At 33.9% G+C, this 19,016-nt stretch overlaps 1 protein-coding gene across 3 annotated transcripts in view; it reads right to left on the bottom strand.

The window, feature by feature from the left end:
• Nucleotides 1-2,639: 2,639 nt before the first annotated feature.
• The window catches only part of LOC109065704 (metal cation symporter ZIP14), a 24,233-nt gene continuing 7,856 nt past the window's right edge, over nt 2,640-19,016 (bottom strand). For 2 of the 3 annotated variants that reach the window (XM_042723530.1, XM_042723529.1), the window contains 7 exons: nt 18,272-18,443; nt 11,894-12,063; nt 9,984-10,106; nt 8,409-8,600; nt 5,493-5,697; nt 5,220-5,404; nt 2,640-4,025 (listed from right to left, as the gene is read on the bottom strand). In XM_042723530.1, coding sequence (XP_042579464.1) covers nt 3,873-4,025; nt 5,220-5,404; nt 5,493-5,697; nt 8,409-8,600; nt 9,984-10,106; nt 11,894-12,063; nt 18,272-18,443 — 1,200 coding nt within the window. In that variant the 3' untranslated portion in view covers nt 2,640-3,872. Of the gene's footprint in view, nt 4,026-5,219; nt 5,405-5,492; nt 5,698-8,408; nt 8,601-9,983; nt 10,107-11,893; nt 12,064-14,157; nt 14,328-18,271; nt 18,444-19,016 lie in introns of all 3 variants that reach the window. The other variant, XM_042723531.1, reaches the window with a different exon arrangement.

Consider the following 19,016-nt stretch of genomic DNA (forward strand, 5'->3'; position numbering starts at 1 on the left):
TTGAGACAAACACACACACGCACACGCACACACACACACACACACGGGTGAAGACTACGGGAATGCCTCCAAAATAAAGCTTCAAAATTAAAGTCCTTTAAAATATACAAATAAACAATAACAAATAAACAAACTTTAAAGATATTATATATCGCTATACTTTTGAAGCATCTTTAAAGATTTAATTTACTTAATATACATAAAAGCAGGTTGTATAAATATATAAATAGTATGTATATATGTATTTTAATAACATTCAAAAGCTTTGAGTCAGTATAATTTTAATTTTTTTGGAAAATAAATTATAGAAATAATACTTTTATTTAGCAAGGATACTTTAAATTCATGATTTTAGGATATTTTAAAGCAAATTAAAGAGCAAACCTAATGAAGAATAAATTATTGAGGTCCATCTCAGACTTAAATTAAAAGCATATTAATAAGAAACATCATGAACACTCATATATATAAATATTTTATCAATATAACTTTAAATGACTTGCATAGGCATAAAGAAATTCACTCAAACAATTACTCTCACTTTAAAAATCGAGAAAAAAAGATTGCATTAAATGAATGAGAAGTTTCAGGTTTGGATCAGATTGTATCATGTTTTTCATTTTTGTCATTGCACAAAAGAAGAACTTAAAGCTCATGGCTTAATATATATAAAAAAAAGAAAAAGCAGTTACACCTGCATCAGATTTCACGTTACATATGAGTCACACAACACTTGAGATGTTTACAGTAATCATCTACAAAAAAAACAAGATGTTGATTTCCTCACAAACTCTCTCACAACATCAAAAACAAAACAGCTTCACACTTATCATTTAAATACAATGAATTACTGATGACAAAACACATAAAGCAATGACTTAAAAATCACAAACAGACATTCACACACATTCTACACTACAAAATAGTTTTTAAATATTACTCAACTTTAAAATGAGGTACAAAAACTTAAAACTTTTCACCACTGAACGATGGTGTTAAGACTACCTCCGCTCTTTAAGGCATAAACTCACTTCAGAGGACGTGTTGATGCATAGCAATAAGACAAAGCTGAATGCAACTACATACACTTAAACAAAGGGGCATTATATGTACAGTACAGACCAAAATTTTGGAAACATTACTATTTTTAATGTTTTTGAAAGAAGTTTCTTCTGCTCATCAAGCCTGCATTTATTTGATCAAAAATACAGAAAAAAAATGTAATATTGTGATATATTATTACAATTTAAAATAATTGTTTTAAAATTATTATACTTTAAATTATCATTTATTTCTGTGATGCAAAGCTGAATTTTTAGGATCATTATCACATGATCCTTTAGAAATCATTCTGATATGATGATTCATTATCAAAGTTGGAAAACAGTTCTGCTGCTTAATATTTTTTTCAGAACATGTGATACTTTTTTAGGATACTTTGATGAATAAAAAAGTAAAAAAAAAAAAAAGAAGCTATGTTTTTAAAATATATATATTTTGTAATAACAATATACACTACTGGTCAGTAATTTGGGGTCAGTAATTTTTTTTTTTTTCTTTTTTTTAAATAAAATCAATACTTTTATTCAGCAAGGATGTGTTAAATTGATAAAAAGTGATAGTAAAGAAAATATATTATTAGAATATATATTATTAGAATTTTTTTTTTTATTTTGAATAAATGCAGTTCTTTTTAACCTTTTATTCATCAAATATATTAGACAGCAGAACTGTTTCCAACACTCATAATAAATCAGAATATTAGAATGATTTCTAAATGATCATGTGATAGACTGGATGTTACATGTGACACTGAAGGCTGGAGTAATGACGCTGAAAATTCAGCTTTGCATCACAGGAATAAATTATTTTTTTAAAGTATATTCAAATAGAAAAACTATTATTTTAAGTTGTAATAATATTTCACAATATTACTGTTTTTTCTGTATTTTTGATCAAATAAATGCAGGCTTGATGAGCAGAAGAGACTTCTTTCAAAAACATTAAAAATAGTAATGTTTCAAAACTTTTGGTGTGTACTGTATATATAGGCTATATATATATATATATATAAAAAATGCTGATAAATAAACAATAAAGGTATCTAAATAAACAAAAACTGAACATATACAGCCCTGAAATAAAGTAACAATCAGATCTGTTGACCATACACACAAGAATGCATCACGTTCAGTTCATACAGAGCTAAAATGACCTTTCATGATGAACAGAACGATCTTGTAATTATTTGCTCTACAGCATACTCTGGTGTCAGGTTCGACTGATGTTACACCGCTAAACTAGCAGCGCAATAGCTGACACGAATACATTACTAGCATGAATATTAAGCAATGGAAGCATAATGGAACATTTATTTTATGTGGAAGACAAAAGTGATACCCAGGGATCTACAGAAAGATCAGTTTCTGAATAATCTCATCGTTCGTTCTATCCACTGAAATTATATGCTGCTGCATAGAAATTAAATTTATCTGTATCATAGATCGTACATATAATAATATTCCTGACTTTAGACTTCTAAAATTCAAGCCATGTTTAAAAAGCTGAAGTGTCTTCTATCCCATCTTAATATGCAGATATAATGTTATAAGCAATGCGCCTGTTGGTTGATGTTTTTCCTTAAACGTTTAAACACTATTTCAAATATTTAATATCGAAATACAATTTTGAAACAATGCGAGTGATTCGGAAATCTTTTGCTAGTTTGACTAAACTAGTGCTGCAGCAATTACACACTTCATCTTAAAATCCACCAATATTCAGAAATGATTTCCGTCAGTCTAGATGCTTAATTAGCAAAGCTCTCTGAGAATTGTGCTGTAGTGCAATATGTAAAGATATAGAAACATATTATTGTAGAATCGATACAATGCCACATTTACACACACACTTCGCCTGCGTTTCCTAATTATTTCTTTAATTATGAAGAGCACTGCATTCAGCTCAAACGAGAGGATGTGGAAAATAAGAGCAGTTATCATAAATAAAAGCAATGATAACTGGTGTGATCATTTTTCTAAAAAAGCATGCACCACTTATTCTGGTCATATTAACGGAAATATAAAGGAACTTCTCTTGGTCTCTGCTTTTTTGTTAAAGACATAAAATAAAAAAAACATTAATAACAAAATAATGAGTGCCTTAATGTTTCAAGCGTCTAGTGTTTTCGCTTGTTGTTATGGAATGGCATTGAGGGGGAATCGAACAGTGAACAGACATCACTTTGTATCCAAACTCAAATCTGCTTACGCAACAGTGCACAGTAACCTTTGATTAAAGTGACCTACACAACAGCACAGAATTATGAGGGCTGACTAACTAGTCTATATCTTGTCTCTAGGCAACTGGTTTTAGAATTTTTCTTCTGAATAAACAAACATTTGGTATAAAGTATATGAAAAACCTACATTTTTAAAATAAATGTAAATGTCAGTAAAACGAGTCCAGTTTCATCCCATCGAGTCTAAAGCTCACGGTCAGGACCGTCTCTGAGGGAGAGAGTCATTTTGTTGGAAATTAAATAATGAGAACATTAAAAATCAATGCAAAAATGACATATGTATATAGGGACATCACTGTGTCCTAAAGCTTTGAGACAAAAGAACGTGAGAAGACCTAAACTAGATGAATGGCAGCACATCCATCACTAGGTCCTGGGTTTTGGACGAATCTGAAGCAAAGTTCACAGGTCAGTCAATTCTAGCCTCATTTTAACAGTCCAGGGTTTACTTGGAGCCCACACTATGGCCCAAAACAATTCACTTTATGTCATGACCTAGTCCAGCTGGGCACAAGTTTTAAAACAAGCCAGCACAGCTGGCTCATACTGAAGTTTGTATGGAGGTCCTCTGTTATCCGAGCTGTATCTGTCCAGAGTAGATGGTCAGGACAAGCATGATGGCAAACCCTGTGAGCAGCCCTGCGTTCTGGATGGCAAAAGTTACCAGAGAGCCATTTCCTCCGGCCTCCTCTTCCTCACGACTCACCTCATTCATCTCCGGAAACTGCAGAGAGGGACAAAGGAATATACATGGATTGTAAGAAAAATGATCAAATCGACAGCATCAACAGTTTCCATAGTCAACAAGTTTCTTATCCTCCTGCATTCATTTGATCAAAAATACAGCTAAAAACAATATTGTACATAATTTTTACAACTTTAAATTTTTCTATGTGAACATATTCTTAAATGTTATTTTTTTTCTGTGATGGCAAATCTACAATATACTCAATACACAATTTTACTGCTCAAGAAACTTATAAATGCTGAAAACAATTTTTCTGAAAAAAAAAAAAAATGCTGCTTAATATTTTTTTTTTTTTGAAAATCATGATACACTTTTCCAAGATTGGTTAATGGACAGTTTAAAAGAAAAGCAATTATTTGAACTATAAATCTTCGGTAACATTGTTTACGAAAGTCACTTTTGATCAATTTAATTAAAAAAAATATTTGAAAAAATATTTCAAATTTGTTTATATATATGTTTTTTATTTTAAGCTAGTACTAGTTAGTTTTTATTTCACAATTCTATTAAATATGTATGTATTTTAGCTTTAGTTTTAATAGTTTTAGGAACTAATAATTTCTTTATAAAAATAAAAATAAAAAAATCAGTCACATAGTAATAGATGCTACATCGCCATCTGCAGGTAGAATGTATTTTCCCACACAAACATGCAGGCCAAACTATTTATTTATTTATTTTTAATTATTATAGTTTTTAAGTTTAGGTTCACATGTACATTAAATGATTGTACTTGCCAAAAATGTATTTAATCAAATAATTTTTTAATTTTAGTAAACAATACAGGGTTAATGCAGGTTTTATGAAGGTGAAAGAACAATTAATCAATTTATGTCTCAAGTTAATGTATCTTGTTTTAAAAACGTTTAGATAAAAACCGTTTATCAGTATATCTAGAATGTTTCGAACATATTCTGGAAATCAAAAATACTGAGGAAGATATTCTCTTTTTTTTTTTTTTTTTTTGTGCTGCAGTGCATGCAACATTTAAAGCCATAACTTTAAATTTAAGTCTTTCTGCTCTGATTTAAGACCTTCAATTGCAGAAGGGCAGATTAAGCCTTTTTAAGACCTGCAGGATCCCTAAAAAAGCACTAGTAATAACCTCTAAAAACAAACGCAATCCAAAGCCTTTCAAAACTCAGCAAACGAACAGCATCCCGCTCTTACCATATCAGCCAGCGCGATGTAGAGGAACATGCCTCCGGCCAGAGCAAAGATCCAGTTAGGAGAGAAGTTGTTCCCGGCCAGGATGCCGAAGCCCATGCCCAGATAACAGCAGCATGCTGACAGGAAGTTAAAGAAGAGCGCCTGCTGGATGCTCATGCCAGCGTTTAGCAGGATTACAAAATCACCTGGACACACAGATGCAGCAGAGCATTTACACCACAGACTCAGGGACATCTTGGATCGCTCACATCATTAAGAGACATTAACACCCACCCAACTCGTGTGGAAACTCCTCACACAGAATCGCCACCGACGTACTGATGCCCTGAAACACAGACGCAGTGAAGGAGGCTCCGATAGCCAAACCGTCGATGAAATTGTGCAGACCGTCGCTCAGAGTGATCATCCACGCCAGAGTGCCGATGTCAGAGTACCCCCTGCCCTTCAGCCAGTAACACCCCCCCGAGCTCTGAGAGTCCTGCGGCAGGGACACAGATACAGACGATATGAACACGTTTGAACACTGAAGGAAATCTCTTATGCTCACTAATGCTGCATCTGTTTGATCAAAAACCACATACACTACTGTAGAGGTCAGTATGTTTTTTCAGTTGATTAAGACTTTTGTTATTTGTTGCTTGATTTGTATCCCCTTTCTAAAGGAATAGCACCCAAAATCAGATGAAACAACACTGGGAACGTCCGCACCGTTAAATGGGATTTGTGACCCCGGACCACAAAACCAGTCTTAAGTGTCAATTTTTCAAAATTGAGATTTATGCATCATCTGAAAGCTGAATAAATAAGGTTTCCATTGATGTATGGTTTGTTAGGAGGACAATATTTGGCTGAGATACAACTATTTTTAAAAAAATCTGGAATCTGAGGGTGCAAAAAAAAATAAAAAAAATAAAATAAAAATCAAAATATTGACAAAATCACCTTTAAAGTTGCACAAATGAAGTTCTTAGCAATGCATATTATTAATCAAAAATTAAATTTTGATATATTTACAGTAGGAAATTTACAAAATATCTTCATGGAACAAGAAAAATTGATAATTTTGACCCATACAGTGTTTTTTTGGCTATTGCTACAAATATACCCCAGCGACTTAAGACTGCTTTTGTGCTCCAGGGTCACATTTCTGAGTGTAATGTAGTCTGGTACTTCATTTTATCCATCATCATCAATCATGAAAGACTCTTTTAGCTTCTTCAGGGCTCTTGTAGCTCAGATATGAAAAGCTGTTTTAGATGGAGATGATGTTGCATTTTAATCAAAGTAGGGATGCTCATTTCGATTAATTTTCCCGACCGACAACCGCCGCTCGTTAATCGATTATTAACCGTTAACTGATAAGATTATAATAGTAAATTGGCATTAAATACAAATAAAATTGACGCGTATCTGTGACCCTTTAATAAAATACAAACTTTTTTTTTTTTTTTTATCAAAGGGTTTATTTTAACGTGCAAAGTGCAAACAGCAGCATACAGAACAGATGAACAAAAGAACCTGGATTCAGTTTAAATTTCCACGCACCTGCAGCATTTCTGACAGTGAGAGAAAAATAGAATAAAATAATACAAATAAAAAACAAAATAGGCCTACACTAAATATATTTTTTAAACTTAAATAATTAACAAATTAAGATGACAAAAAGAAAACACTGAATCCGTTTGAACGAAGCTTTCAAAACCCGGCAATTTTTTCGTTAGACTAAGATTTTTCGTTAAATAAAAATAGCAGCCCTACCTCAACACCTTGTCTAATTTTTATTTAAAAAAGCAACATATCAACGTGATGTGGGGTCAGTCTGGAGCGCAGCCTGTTGACAATTAGACCCGCGGCAGAAAAAACACCCTCTCCGATGGTACAGTACCGGGAATAACGGCTCGCTAGAGTTGCCAGCTTCGGGAAGCGCTTTTCCAAAGCAGCACACATTTCAATAAGTTTTGCTTTTGCGGCTTCTTTCTCCGTTTGTGCAAAAATTACCATTGAACAGATTCTCAGCGTTATCTCCTCAGATCGCCGTTCATCGCATCTTCTCCCTGATAACATGGAGGGCAAAGTTTGTTGCCCTTCATCACTCGAAGCTTTAGGGTGTTTGCTTCGTAAATGGTACTGCATACTTGTGCTACTGCTGTATTTTAATACGGCGCCGCATAATTTACAGGTAACTTCGTCGCCCTTTCTGTTAAAATGATCCCACACAGTGCTTCTTTTCACTCGCTTCATTCTGCTTCCCTTGCTCGGAAAAAAAAAAAAAATTCTGCAGGCATGTGTCACGTGCCGACGCTCTCCGTGAGTTAATAAATATAGGCTAAGCTATATAGTAGGCTATTTTATTTTTAAACCATGCAGCAAACTAAAAAAAAGAACCTTAAAAAAACGTTTTAAACCGTTTAACTGATAGTATTAATCGGTCAAAATTTTTACTTTCGGTTAACGGTTAAACGGTCAATATGAGCATCCCTAAATCAAAGTTACAAAAACAATAATTTTGTCCTTAAAAAACCTAACACGCACTGATGAATGAATCATGTCGTGCTGAAATAACAGCAATTACAAGAAGACACCCCTGAGACTCACAACAACCCTCACAACATGACTGGCTTTGTTTTCGATGACAGCAAAACGACGGAGAGATTATTCACATCTATTTGCTCTGGAAACACATTTATTATATTTTGGTTTCGTTTACATGACGTCATTAGTCATTATTAACAGATGAATGAAAAAAGTCAGAGCATTCATTCAATTGAGAGTCTCCAAGCTGTAATTATAAATTCAACAAAGACCTGGAAAGTTTTTAAAAGCTGGAAACTCATAATTACAGTGATTCTGGCATGACACGAACATGACAAAACTTAATAGGGTCGATTTTGATTTCAAGTTGGTTTTAGCGGATATAATTGTGAGTAGGGTTACAAAGGGGTGGGAAATTTCAGGTACATTTCCGTAAACTTTCCAAAAATCCCTGGAATATTCCCCCAAACTATTTTTTTTTTCTGGAATATTTCCGAAATTTACCGGAATTTTTTCCTCTTTTTGCAACTCTAATTGTGAGAGCGGCTTAGAGTCACTTAAACCCAATTAACTGAAACTGCAGGATTACCACATTTGTTCTAAAACATGAAATAAATCTGTGAACAACTGAAACTTGTAGTTTGGTTTGTTCCTGACCTGTACTGTCTGCCCAGTGCTGAGCATCTTGTCGTCTTCTCCGAGTCCTCTGACATCTGCTTCGGCTCTGGGTAAAGATGCTCCTCCAGCCTCTCCATTCTGCAGCTTCTCCATCACACCATCCTCCAAATCTCCATTAGAGCTGGCATAGCGCTCCGCAGAAAAGTGACTGTGGCCGTGGCCATGCCCTCCCTAACAAAAGAGATGATTAGATCAGAAGACATGCGAGCAGACAACAAAAAGAGAGAGTGAGTGAATAAGCTTCCACTAGAGGGCGCTGCATCACAACACACACGTCAACAACAAAAAGTTCAATTATAAACCTTCTGATTAGTGCTCTGGCCAAACAATTACAGACGGATAATATATTCTTATCACTATTAAAGGGATAGTTCACCCAAAAATTAAAATTTGATGTTTATCTGCTTACCCCCAAGATGTAGGTACTTTTTGTTTCTTCAGTAGAACACAAACGAAGTTTTTTAACTCAAACCGTTGCAGTCTGTCAGTCATATAATGCAAGTGGATGGGAATCACGGCTTTGAGAGTCAAAAAAACATACACGAACAAAACCAAATTAAACCCTGCGGCTCGTGACGATACATTGATGTGTAAAGACACGAAACGATCGGTCTGTGCGAGAAACTGAACAGTATTTATATAATTTTTTTTACCTGATTTTCAACGCAATGTCCGAACTGTCCTGAGTGCATTCTCAACAGCCGTGATGCATCGTCTTCTTGCTTTACGGCGGATCACAGACTTATAAATGCATTACCGCCACCTTTCTCTCAAGTGGACCACTGACACTCCAACTACAACCTCAATAAGGAGGGTCAATGGTCCACTTGAGAGATAGGTGTCGGCAATGCACTTAGAAGTCTGCGATCCGCCGTAAAGCAAGAAGAAGAAGAAGAAGACGCGTCATGCGCCGACTGAAGAAAAAGACGCGAACGTGCTCAGGACAGTCCGGACATTGCTCTGAATCAGAGGTAAAAACAATACAAATACTGTTCAGTTTCTTGCACAGACCGATCGTTTCATATCTTTACACATCAATGTATCGTCACGAGCCGCAGGGTTTAATTTGGTTTTGTTAGTGTATGTTTTTTTTTACTCTCAAAGCAATGATTTCCATTCACTTACATTATATGACTGACAGACTGCAACGGTTTGAGTTAAAAAAAACATTGTTTGTGTTCTACTGAAGAAACAAAGTCACCTACATCTTGGATGCCCTGGGGGTAAGCAGATAAACATCAAATTTTCATTTTTTGGTAAACTATCCCTTTAAGGATTTGGGTCCTTGTCTTTTTTCACATCATCTTTCAAAGAATACTAGAAATGAACAGTACAGCCGCTGAGGAGCTAAACCCAGACACATAAATATTGTACATACTGTTCACACATACCAATGCAAAACTTCACGAGTCTGAACTTTAAAAAGTTCTAAAAATAACATCCTTGTGTTTGATGTCTCTGCGAACCCATGTCACAATGACAATGTCAGATACAGCTGTTTGCTAAAGTGACTGCTTCATGGTTTGCTCCAACAGACCATGAGTCCAAGCTCACCTTGTCCTTTGGCTTTAAGATCATCTTCAGGATTTTCTCTGTAAAGAAGAACAGGTAGAATCCTCCAAACACGACAGCAGACTTAGACACATAATAATCCTCCATGGGGTTGAATCCGAAGGCCTATACACAGAAAAAAGCATGATTATGATGTCAAATCTTATTTAAAATAATACAGCATTTGTTATTAACCTCGAATCACAAACTGTTGTGTGTTTTTATTATCATAAAACTGTACACAGAATGCAGAACAACACTACAGTTTAAAAGTTTGGGGTCAGTAAGATAAATATACTAATACTTTTATTTAACAAGAATGCATTAAATTGATCAAAAGCAAGTTTTATTTTGACTTATTTTGTTACAATGCTGTTCTTTTGATGTTTCTTTTCATTAAAGAATAGAAAAAAAAAAAAGCAGTTTCAAGAAAATAAAGCCATTTTCAGTTTACCAAATCAGTATATTGTAATATTTTCTGAAGGATCATGTGACACTGAATACTTGAGAAAAACGGCTGCTGAATATTACAGGAATAAATTACATTTTAAAATGCATTCAAATAGAAAACAGTTATTTTAAATTGTATGGAAAAAATGCCTTGGCGAGAAAAAAAAAAAAAAAAAAAAAAGACCCCAAACCTTCGTACGGTAGAGAAAGCTGCATATAATGTGTTAACAAACTGAATGTGTGCAGTACATAATAAACTCAGTATGGATCCAATCTAAATACAAACCGATAATCACTCTCCTAGACACCAGGAACAATCAAGAATAACAGCATTCTTCACATTTATTTCACAAGCTGTCATGAAGAGTGAGTATGGGATTTATTTTAGATTGGGTTTTAGTGCCTCAGGCTTCTCCCCATTTTGCTTGGCTTTTCACCTCCAATTTATGATTTTTCACAAGTTGGGACATTCACTCAAAGGTTTTAATTAAGGTATTTGAATAGTTCACAGTCAGATAAAAAAATCTGCATTAAATCGTGATTTTAAAATCAATCAAGTTCACTCCAATAGACAACAATAGAGGTTCTCTGGAGCAATACAAAGTTTATTGATTGTTTTATACTCTATTTTCTAGCCTTCCAGCCGGGGAGAACCACTGAGGCCGAGAAGAGTTATATTTGTGCTTAAAGGGAATGTTCACCTGAAAATTACAATTCTTTCATCAGTTCTCACCCTCATGTTGTTCCAAAACATGCTATTTTATTATTTAGAACACAAAAATAATTTTTAATTTTTTTATATATATTTTTTTTTTTTTGCAGAATGTGCAATCTATGGAAGCCCGTTTCCGCCACTGAATACATTTTTTTTTTTTTTTAAAAAAAGGTTATTGCAACTTTGTATCTCACAATTCTGACTTTTTTTTTTCGGAGAATTGCGTGATAGTCACAATTGCGAAATAAAAACACGCAATTCTGAATTTTTTCTCTCAATAGTTTATAAATAAAAAGTTTATATCTCTCAGTTCTGACTTTATATCTCAGAATTGCGACTTTACGTCTCGCAATTGCGAGTTTATATCATGCGATTACGAGAAAAAAGTCAGAATTGTGAGATACAATGTTGCAATTGCCTTTTTTATTTTTTACTCAGTTTATAAATCGCAATTCTGACTTCATAACACAATTGCGAGTTTATATGTCGCAGTTTTGACTATTTCTCTGAATTGCGACTTTATGTCTCTTGTGAGTTTATATCATGCAATTATGAGAAAAAAGTCAGAATTGTGAGATACAAAGTCGCAATTAACTTTTTTATTCAGTGGCGGAAAACGGCTTCCATAGCAATCTGCTATTTTGCATACAATAAGAATGCATGATGATTCAAAGTCACACGACCAACTTCTCTCAGCTTCAGGAAACTCTAAAGATCATGTACTGTGTGGCACACGTGTCCGCTCTACCTCTGGGATTAGTTGAAAGAGTGCGTTGGAGTACAGAGTACCAATGGCCAGGGCTATGAAGTACAGCAGCAACCGCTTGTAAAAGGTTTTCCTCATGAAGGGAACCACACTCGCCCCGACCAGTGAACACAGAGATATCACGGTCACACACAGGAACCCATACCCCCACACTGGCCAAACAACCAGAGGACAGAGAGAGAGTGGAAAAGAAAGGGAAAAAGAAGAAAGAATATTTGAATTAATCAGCAGAATATTTAATACGAGGCGAAATGTTGACATTCATAATCTCAAATGTGAGATTTACTCCCTGAGGGGAAAAATTTAACCACTGAATGATCAGATTAACTCATGCAACCACATTTGAAGAAAATACACAATATTAAATTTTATTAATGAATTGCATTTACAGATTTGATGTCAATTTATATAATAAATTAACAGCAATAAATCAGACATTTCAGAGTCATGCTATTGCACTACCATTAAAAATTTAGGGTCAATACATTTTTTTTTTTTTTAATGTTTCCAGCGCTCAACAAAGCAGCATTTATTTGATCAAAAATACAGTAAAAACAGTAATACTGTAAAATGCTATACATTTAAAAAAAAAATTCTCAACCAATTCCTATGATGGCAAAGCTGACTTTTCAGCTTTTTTTTATTTTTCTGGATTCTTTAATGAATAGCAAGTTCAAACGAACAGCTGAAACAAATTGAATTTATTAACTTCTTTCAAAAACAAACGACTGACTCCAAACTTTTGAATGGTAGTGTATGTTGTTCACGTATTAAAATCCATTGTTTTATTCCCAGAGGAAGTGGGGGAGGTGGGGGGCTTCCTGTTGACCATCAACAAATGATGCCTTAAGACATGAGGTCACTGAAGGTCATTCAAAGCTGATGGGATCTACTCCTGAGGCAACAGAGGAACTGAAAACACCCTTATTCATGTTGACCAGCCAGTGAACCATCAACACCCAACAACCCAACAGAGAGCATCCTGGGATACGCAGCACTTCATTAGCTCTTTTAATGAAGATGTGATTTCCTTAACCAATGAGCCAGTGAAAAAATGTAGTGTTAGTGGTCTGCTTTAAAGGCAGTATTTAGGGGGGAGAGGAACAATTCGAAAAGTGGAGAGGCAAATTGAGGCATGGGAACCAACATTGAACAACCCAAACACAAAAAGCCAAACTTTTACAGCTCTCAAACTACATCCAAGCTTTCTACGCTTCTAGCAATTTTTATAATATCTGTACTTTAATTGGTCATTGTTATTAATTGACAGGAACACAGAAAATTTGCCCCTGCAGAAATCTATAGAAAGTTATATTTTAAAATGAATTTATACAAGAGAAACACAACAGAAATTTCTATGGAAAAAATAATAATAATAAAAATAAATGTTAAAGAAAATCTGTAAAAAGGTCTAATTCCATCTGGGCCCATTCAAGGTTCTGCAGACAGCTTAAGATTTATAAAAGTAAAGTAAAATTAAATATAAAATAAAACAATTAATTAAAATAAATAAAATAAAATGAAAACTAAATTAAAATAAATCAAATTAAATTAAAAATAAATAAATAAATAAATAAATAAATAAATAAATAAATAAATACAATAAAATAAAATATTCCACCAGGGCCTATTTATGCCTTTTTTTTTAATAATTCTTTCAAAAGGCTAAATATTCAGTAATCATTTACAAAATGATTAGCTCTATATATATTAAAAAAAAAAAAAAAAAAAAAAAAATTAAATGAAATTCAAATGTAATTAAATTAAAAACAAATAAATTATATAAACCATATTAATAAATAAATATAAACATAAAATATAATAACATAAAATATAATAATAAAAAAAATATATATATATAATAAATCTAAAATAAATGAATATAATGGATCTATTAATGAGTCTTCTTTAGCAACTGCAAATTGCAAACGACTTTTAGTCGTTAAAAAAACAAATTACCAGCTATAGTGAAACCTTAAGCACAAAAAAAACATGTTTTTAAGAGTTTTTACGGCCCTTAAATGTACCAACAGAAAGATCATGGCAGAAATAAAATTTAAAAGAGAGGAAGAGCTTCAGAAAGAGGAAATCTTTACTGTGGTTAGGGATGTTTTGTTGTGTTTAACATTGTGTGAAGGAAGAAATGGATGGAAAAAGGCGACAATTCCAGACAGCCCTTTGAGATTAATCTTGATCCGTGGTTGATTGGGTGTGTTTGGGTGGAAGCGCGTGGATGGATACTGAACCTCAGGCAGGAGCTGCAGGATGGCAGTGGAGAACAGCGTCCCGATGGACAGAGCGATGAAAAAGATGAGTGTCCTGCGCATGAACCGCGTCCTCATCAGCGGCACCACAAAAACAGCAGTCAAAGCGAACGCACTAATCAGAGTCACACTCAGAACTGAGTAACCCCACACTGCAGGACACACACACACACACACACATACACGACATTAGCAGACACATCCCACAGTGTTTATAATGCACACTGCTCTGCTACCATTCAAACCCAGCCAGACTGGAATCCCTGGAAATACAAGACATCCGTCATAAACACTGCTCTGAAAGGACACGTGTGCAGATTGAGAGAGAATGTCATTATGTGGGAGTGAACTGCGGCAGGTGCGTGTGTGTACGGATCACATTTCTCCAAAACCACAGAGGTGCATGTGTTTACAGCTGAGAACAACCTACAGAGGAAGAAACCATTCATGAAAACACACAGGAAATCTCTGTCTTTCATATAACAGCAGTAACATGGACTCATAACCTGTAGTCATTAAAATATGCATCACTGAGTTTATAACAACACACTGATATAATAGTCTTTCTTTCTTGTCTCCTGTTTCTTTTTTGTCTTTCAGAAAAGATCCCCTGGGACAATGTGTGTTGTAAAAAGCAATATACAAGTACACCTAGATAAATAATACTTACTGTAAGCTTAACAACTCAAGAAAACAAAGTTTGCATAAATGGTTGTGATGTCAAAATGTGCACGGATCTGAGAACTGTAACCAGATAAAGTATGACGTTTAAGTATTTTAATCACTTAATCATAATCAGTGTAAGATTGGGCATGTAAACACACTCAGTGAGGCCATTTCAAAGCTATTTAAAGGAATAGTTCATCACAAAAAACATTATTTACTCGCCCTCGTGTCAACAGTGTTTCCCATAAATGACCTGAACTGCCACAGTTTCATTATAAACTGAAAATATATTTACAATTCTCTCTAACATTGTGTTTTGCTTCGTGTGCTAATCAGGCTGTGACACGCACTAATTACCTTTTATTTTCACATTTCCATAAATCCCTGTATTCCATAATTCACAATTCCATAATTGTCAATATTTTTGTGGAGAGATGATTACAGCAAATCACTAGATTTGTAATGAAAAGCATTTATAAACCTGTCATCACAGAGACCTAAAGGTATCCTTGCAGTTTTCCAGAAAAATAAAAGCTTGAATAATAATAATAATAATAATAATAATAATAATAATAATAATAAATATGTTTGGCAGAAGAAAGAAAGTCATAGAGGTTTGGAAGAATGTGAGGGTGAGTAAATGATCTCAGAATTTTCATTTTGTAAAAACACTGAATGATTGGGCTTTTCTAAGGAACAAAATGCATTTTAACTTATGCTTTAATGTATTTTTTCATGCATTTGTCCCTTTTATTTTATTTTTAAGTACTGTGTTGAACGGTTAGGACAGAACCTAAAAAAAAAAAGAAAAAAAAAAGAAAAGAAATGCAATCTAGTCGAGAGATATGCTATAGAGACACTGAGCTGTGGTGCTTATCCAAATGATGCGGGTTTGAGTCTGACCTGCAACCTGTCCTAAATCCTATTCCCTCCTCTTTTATGATTATTTCATATTCATATTACCGTATTACAGTACCGTGGTGCCAGTACAGTGTGATTTGTTAAGACTGCATTGAGAACAGGATGCTGTAAGTCTCCATCTCTAAAAGCACACGTTCTCCTTTTCTCTCTCTCCTCATCTATTGAATCGCGCTGGGAAGACTCACTGCGACGTTCTTTCACTTCCTCTCCCGCTGCCAGGATGCACAAGAAATGCCAAAACCCAGAAGTGCCTCGTTCAGCAGATAAAGCACAGGAAACATCACTGTGCCACAAAACATGGTGCACACAGATGTTGAACATGTTGAGCCACAAAGAGTCGCAAGCCGATTCAAAACAAGAATTTCAATGAATAAAATAAAATCTGTTACAGACAGGGTTTGTTTTAGGTTATGGTGAATACAAAAAAAACTGCACAGATTTGAAGCGTTCGTAAAAATAACAAATCACAGATTATAGAGCGCATGTGAAATTGTTTCCTGTTCCCCGAATCCATGACTCTCTCTCCTTCACACAAGCGCATGAAATTGTCTGAACTCTCCCCGTCTTGCCTTTTTATTTATATTTCTGTAGCTACACGAGGGATATTTCAGTTCAGCTTCTGAAAGCACACAGAGTACTGTGATTAAATCCAGATGTTGCTGATGTTATCTGATATATACAAGCTTAGGCATTTTAAAAGTCAAGATGTTTTTTCTGATATGAAAGATTCTTTCAAGTGTGCCTGAGTTCTATCTATGCCTATATACACAGCATTAGATGTGTATTAAAGTATCATAATTAGGCAATAGGCATATCTTCAAACATGACTCTAGAGCCCTTCTCAGTCTAACGTCACCATTTGGAGCCATTTTTGCTACAGTAGACTATCAACTGGTGATTTTTAGGGACGTATACTCCTAGAAGAGTAACTACAACAGTATTTCATGACATTAACTATGAACATGATCCAATAACGTTTAACTATCTGAAAGGGTTCAATAATTTTTCTGTTCATTTTTAAAGTGCACCACTGTTCAAACATTTGGGGTTAGTAAGAAATATAGAATAAAATGCATCATGGTTTCCACACATTTGTGACCCTGGACCACAAAACCAGTCATAAGAGTCAATTTTTTAAAATTGAGATTTATGCATCATCTGAAAGCTGATAAATAAGCTTCCCATTGATGTATGGTTTGTTAGGATAGGATAATATTTGGCTAATTTGGATAATATTAAAATTGAATCTGATGGTGCAAAAAAAATTTAAAAATAGAGAAAATTGCTTTTAAAGTCGTCCAAATGAAGTTCTTAGCAATGCATATTACTAATCAAAAATAGTTTTGATATATTTACGGTAGGAAATTTACAAAATATCTTCATGGAACATGATCTTTACATAATATCCGAATGATTTTTGGCATAAAAGAAAAATCTATAATTTTGACCCATACAATGTTTTTTTGGCTACTGCTACAAATATACCCCAGAGACTTAAGCAGCAAATCAGCATATTTGAATGATTTCTGAAGGATTGTGTGACACTAAAGACAGATTGGATAGCAGGAATAGATTACAATTTTAAATATATTAAAATAGAAAACAGTTATTTTAAATTGCACAATATTAGTACTCTTTTACTGTATGTTTAATGAAATAAATGCAGCCTTAGTAAACATAAGAGACTATAATCACTTAAAAAAAAATCATACCAACTTTTAAATAGCAGTATATAGTGCATTAGTACTATAAAATGTGTACATTGTAAATTAGAAATTGTACGTTTGTAAACTTCACACTTGTAAATAACATACCTGTACACTGTAAAAAAAAAAAAAAATGTGTCTATTAATTTACTTCTCTATATAGTGCATTATTTAATTTTCTGTTTTTCTTATATTAGTGTTATGTTTATTGTGTATTGTTTTATTTTCTTTTTTTATTTTTTCAGTGTTTACTTTCTTCTTCACTGGAAGCTCCTGTTTATTTTTCCTAGAAGCCTAATTTGCTGGCAAAGTCAAAGATCGCATACAGTGTACAATAGATATGAACCAAACTACTCTGCTATAAATATGCCAAGACGTTGTACTTTATCTATATTGATAAAGTTTAACGGATGGCATTACCCGTGGACGTGCAACACGTGACAGTTTGAAGAGAATATAACAAGAACTGTTAATAAGTGTCATTGCATTTCACAGTGCTAAGCAATAGGAAGCAAACAAATTAACCTCGACACAAGCCCAAAATACGTCACACCCATATTTGAGCATTGAACAATTAATTTTAAAACCATGGCTTGATTGTGCAACAAGGTTCGGGTTGTGCATAAATGTACATAAATCTTCTTTTAATGTTCGTTTAAGGTATGCACACCTGTAGCATTGATTTGAAGTATAGATGAAATAGTGTTAATATTACTTTTGGCCATGCAGTGTATACTGACAATAACATCGTGACTAACAAAAAAAAATGCAAGCATTGACTAACAATGGATAGTTGATCTTACCCTCAGCGTAAGTGGGTCTGGGGCTGGTCTCTGACTCTTGGTCCTGTCGGGTCTTGCATGCTTGTGAGTCCAGCTGCTGTATCATGGTAGGGCAGATTTCCTGCAGGCCTCGTTCATCTATAAGGGACTGTTCGCTCATCCCATACGCTGCCAGAGTGTCTGCAGCCAAGCACTGGGAACACAGGTTTCAATTACTGATCACAGACTAGATGCTTGAATTACAGCATTGAGAGTGCAGAGTCTGTGCTGATCTGACTCTGAGGTCTCACAACGTGATATCTCAAGGTCTCACTGAGGATTAGGAATCAAAATGTTGAAAACATATCCTATAATAACTCTCTGAAGAAAGAGGGGGGAGGAAATCATACTTTGTTTCTTACACCGTGTTTACATCTACATCTGAAGAAGAAATTAATGCATTTTAAATTTGAAATTAAGAATCATGCAATCAAAAATACAAATAGAGAACATTTTAGTTATTATATTTATTATGTACATATAAATACACACACATGCATGTATATATTTCAGATTTTTGTAATATATTAAATATATTTATTTATAATATAAATTATATTACTATAAATATAGACATGTAAATATTTTCAAAATATATACTGTATCTGTGTATATTTATATACACTTACTAAATATACACAGAACAGAACATACACACATATTATGCAAACAAAAACTTTTATTTTGGATGCGATTAATCGTTTGACAGCATTATTTGAGAATGAAT

The sequence above is a fragment of the Cyprinus carpio genome, chromosome B5, assembly GCF_018340385.1.
Source record: "Cyprinus carpio isolate SPL01 chromosome B5, ASM1834038v1, whole genome shotgun sequence".
Classification (NCBI taxonomy): domain Eukaryota; kingdom Metazoa; phylum Chordata; class Actinopteri; order Cypriniformes; family Cyprinidae; genus Cyprinus; species Cyprinus carpio.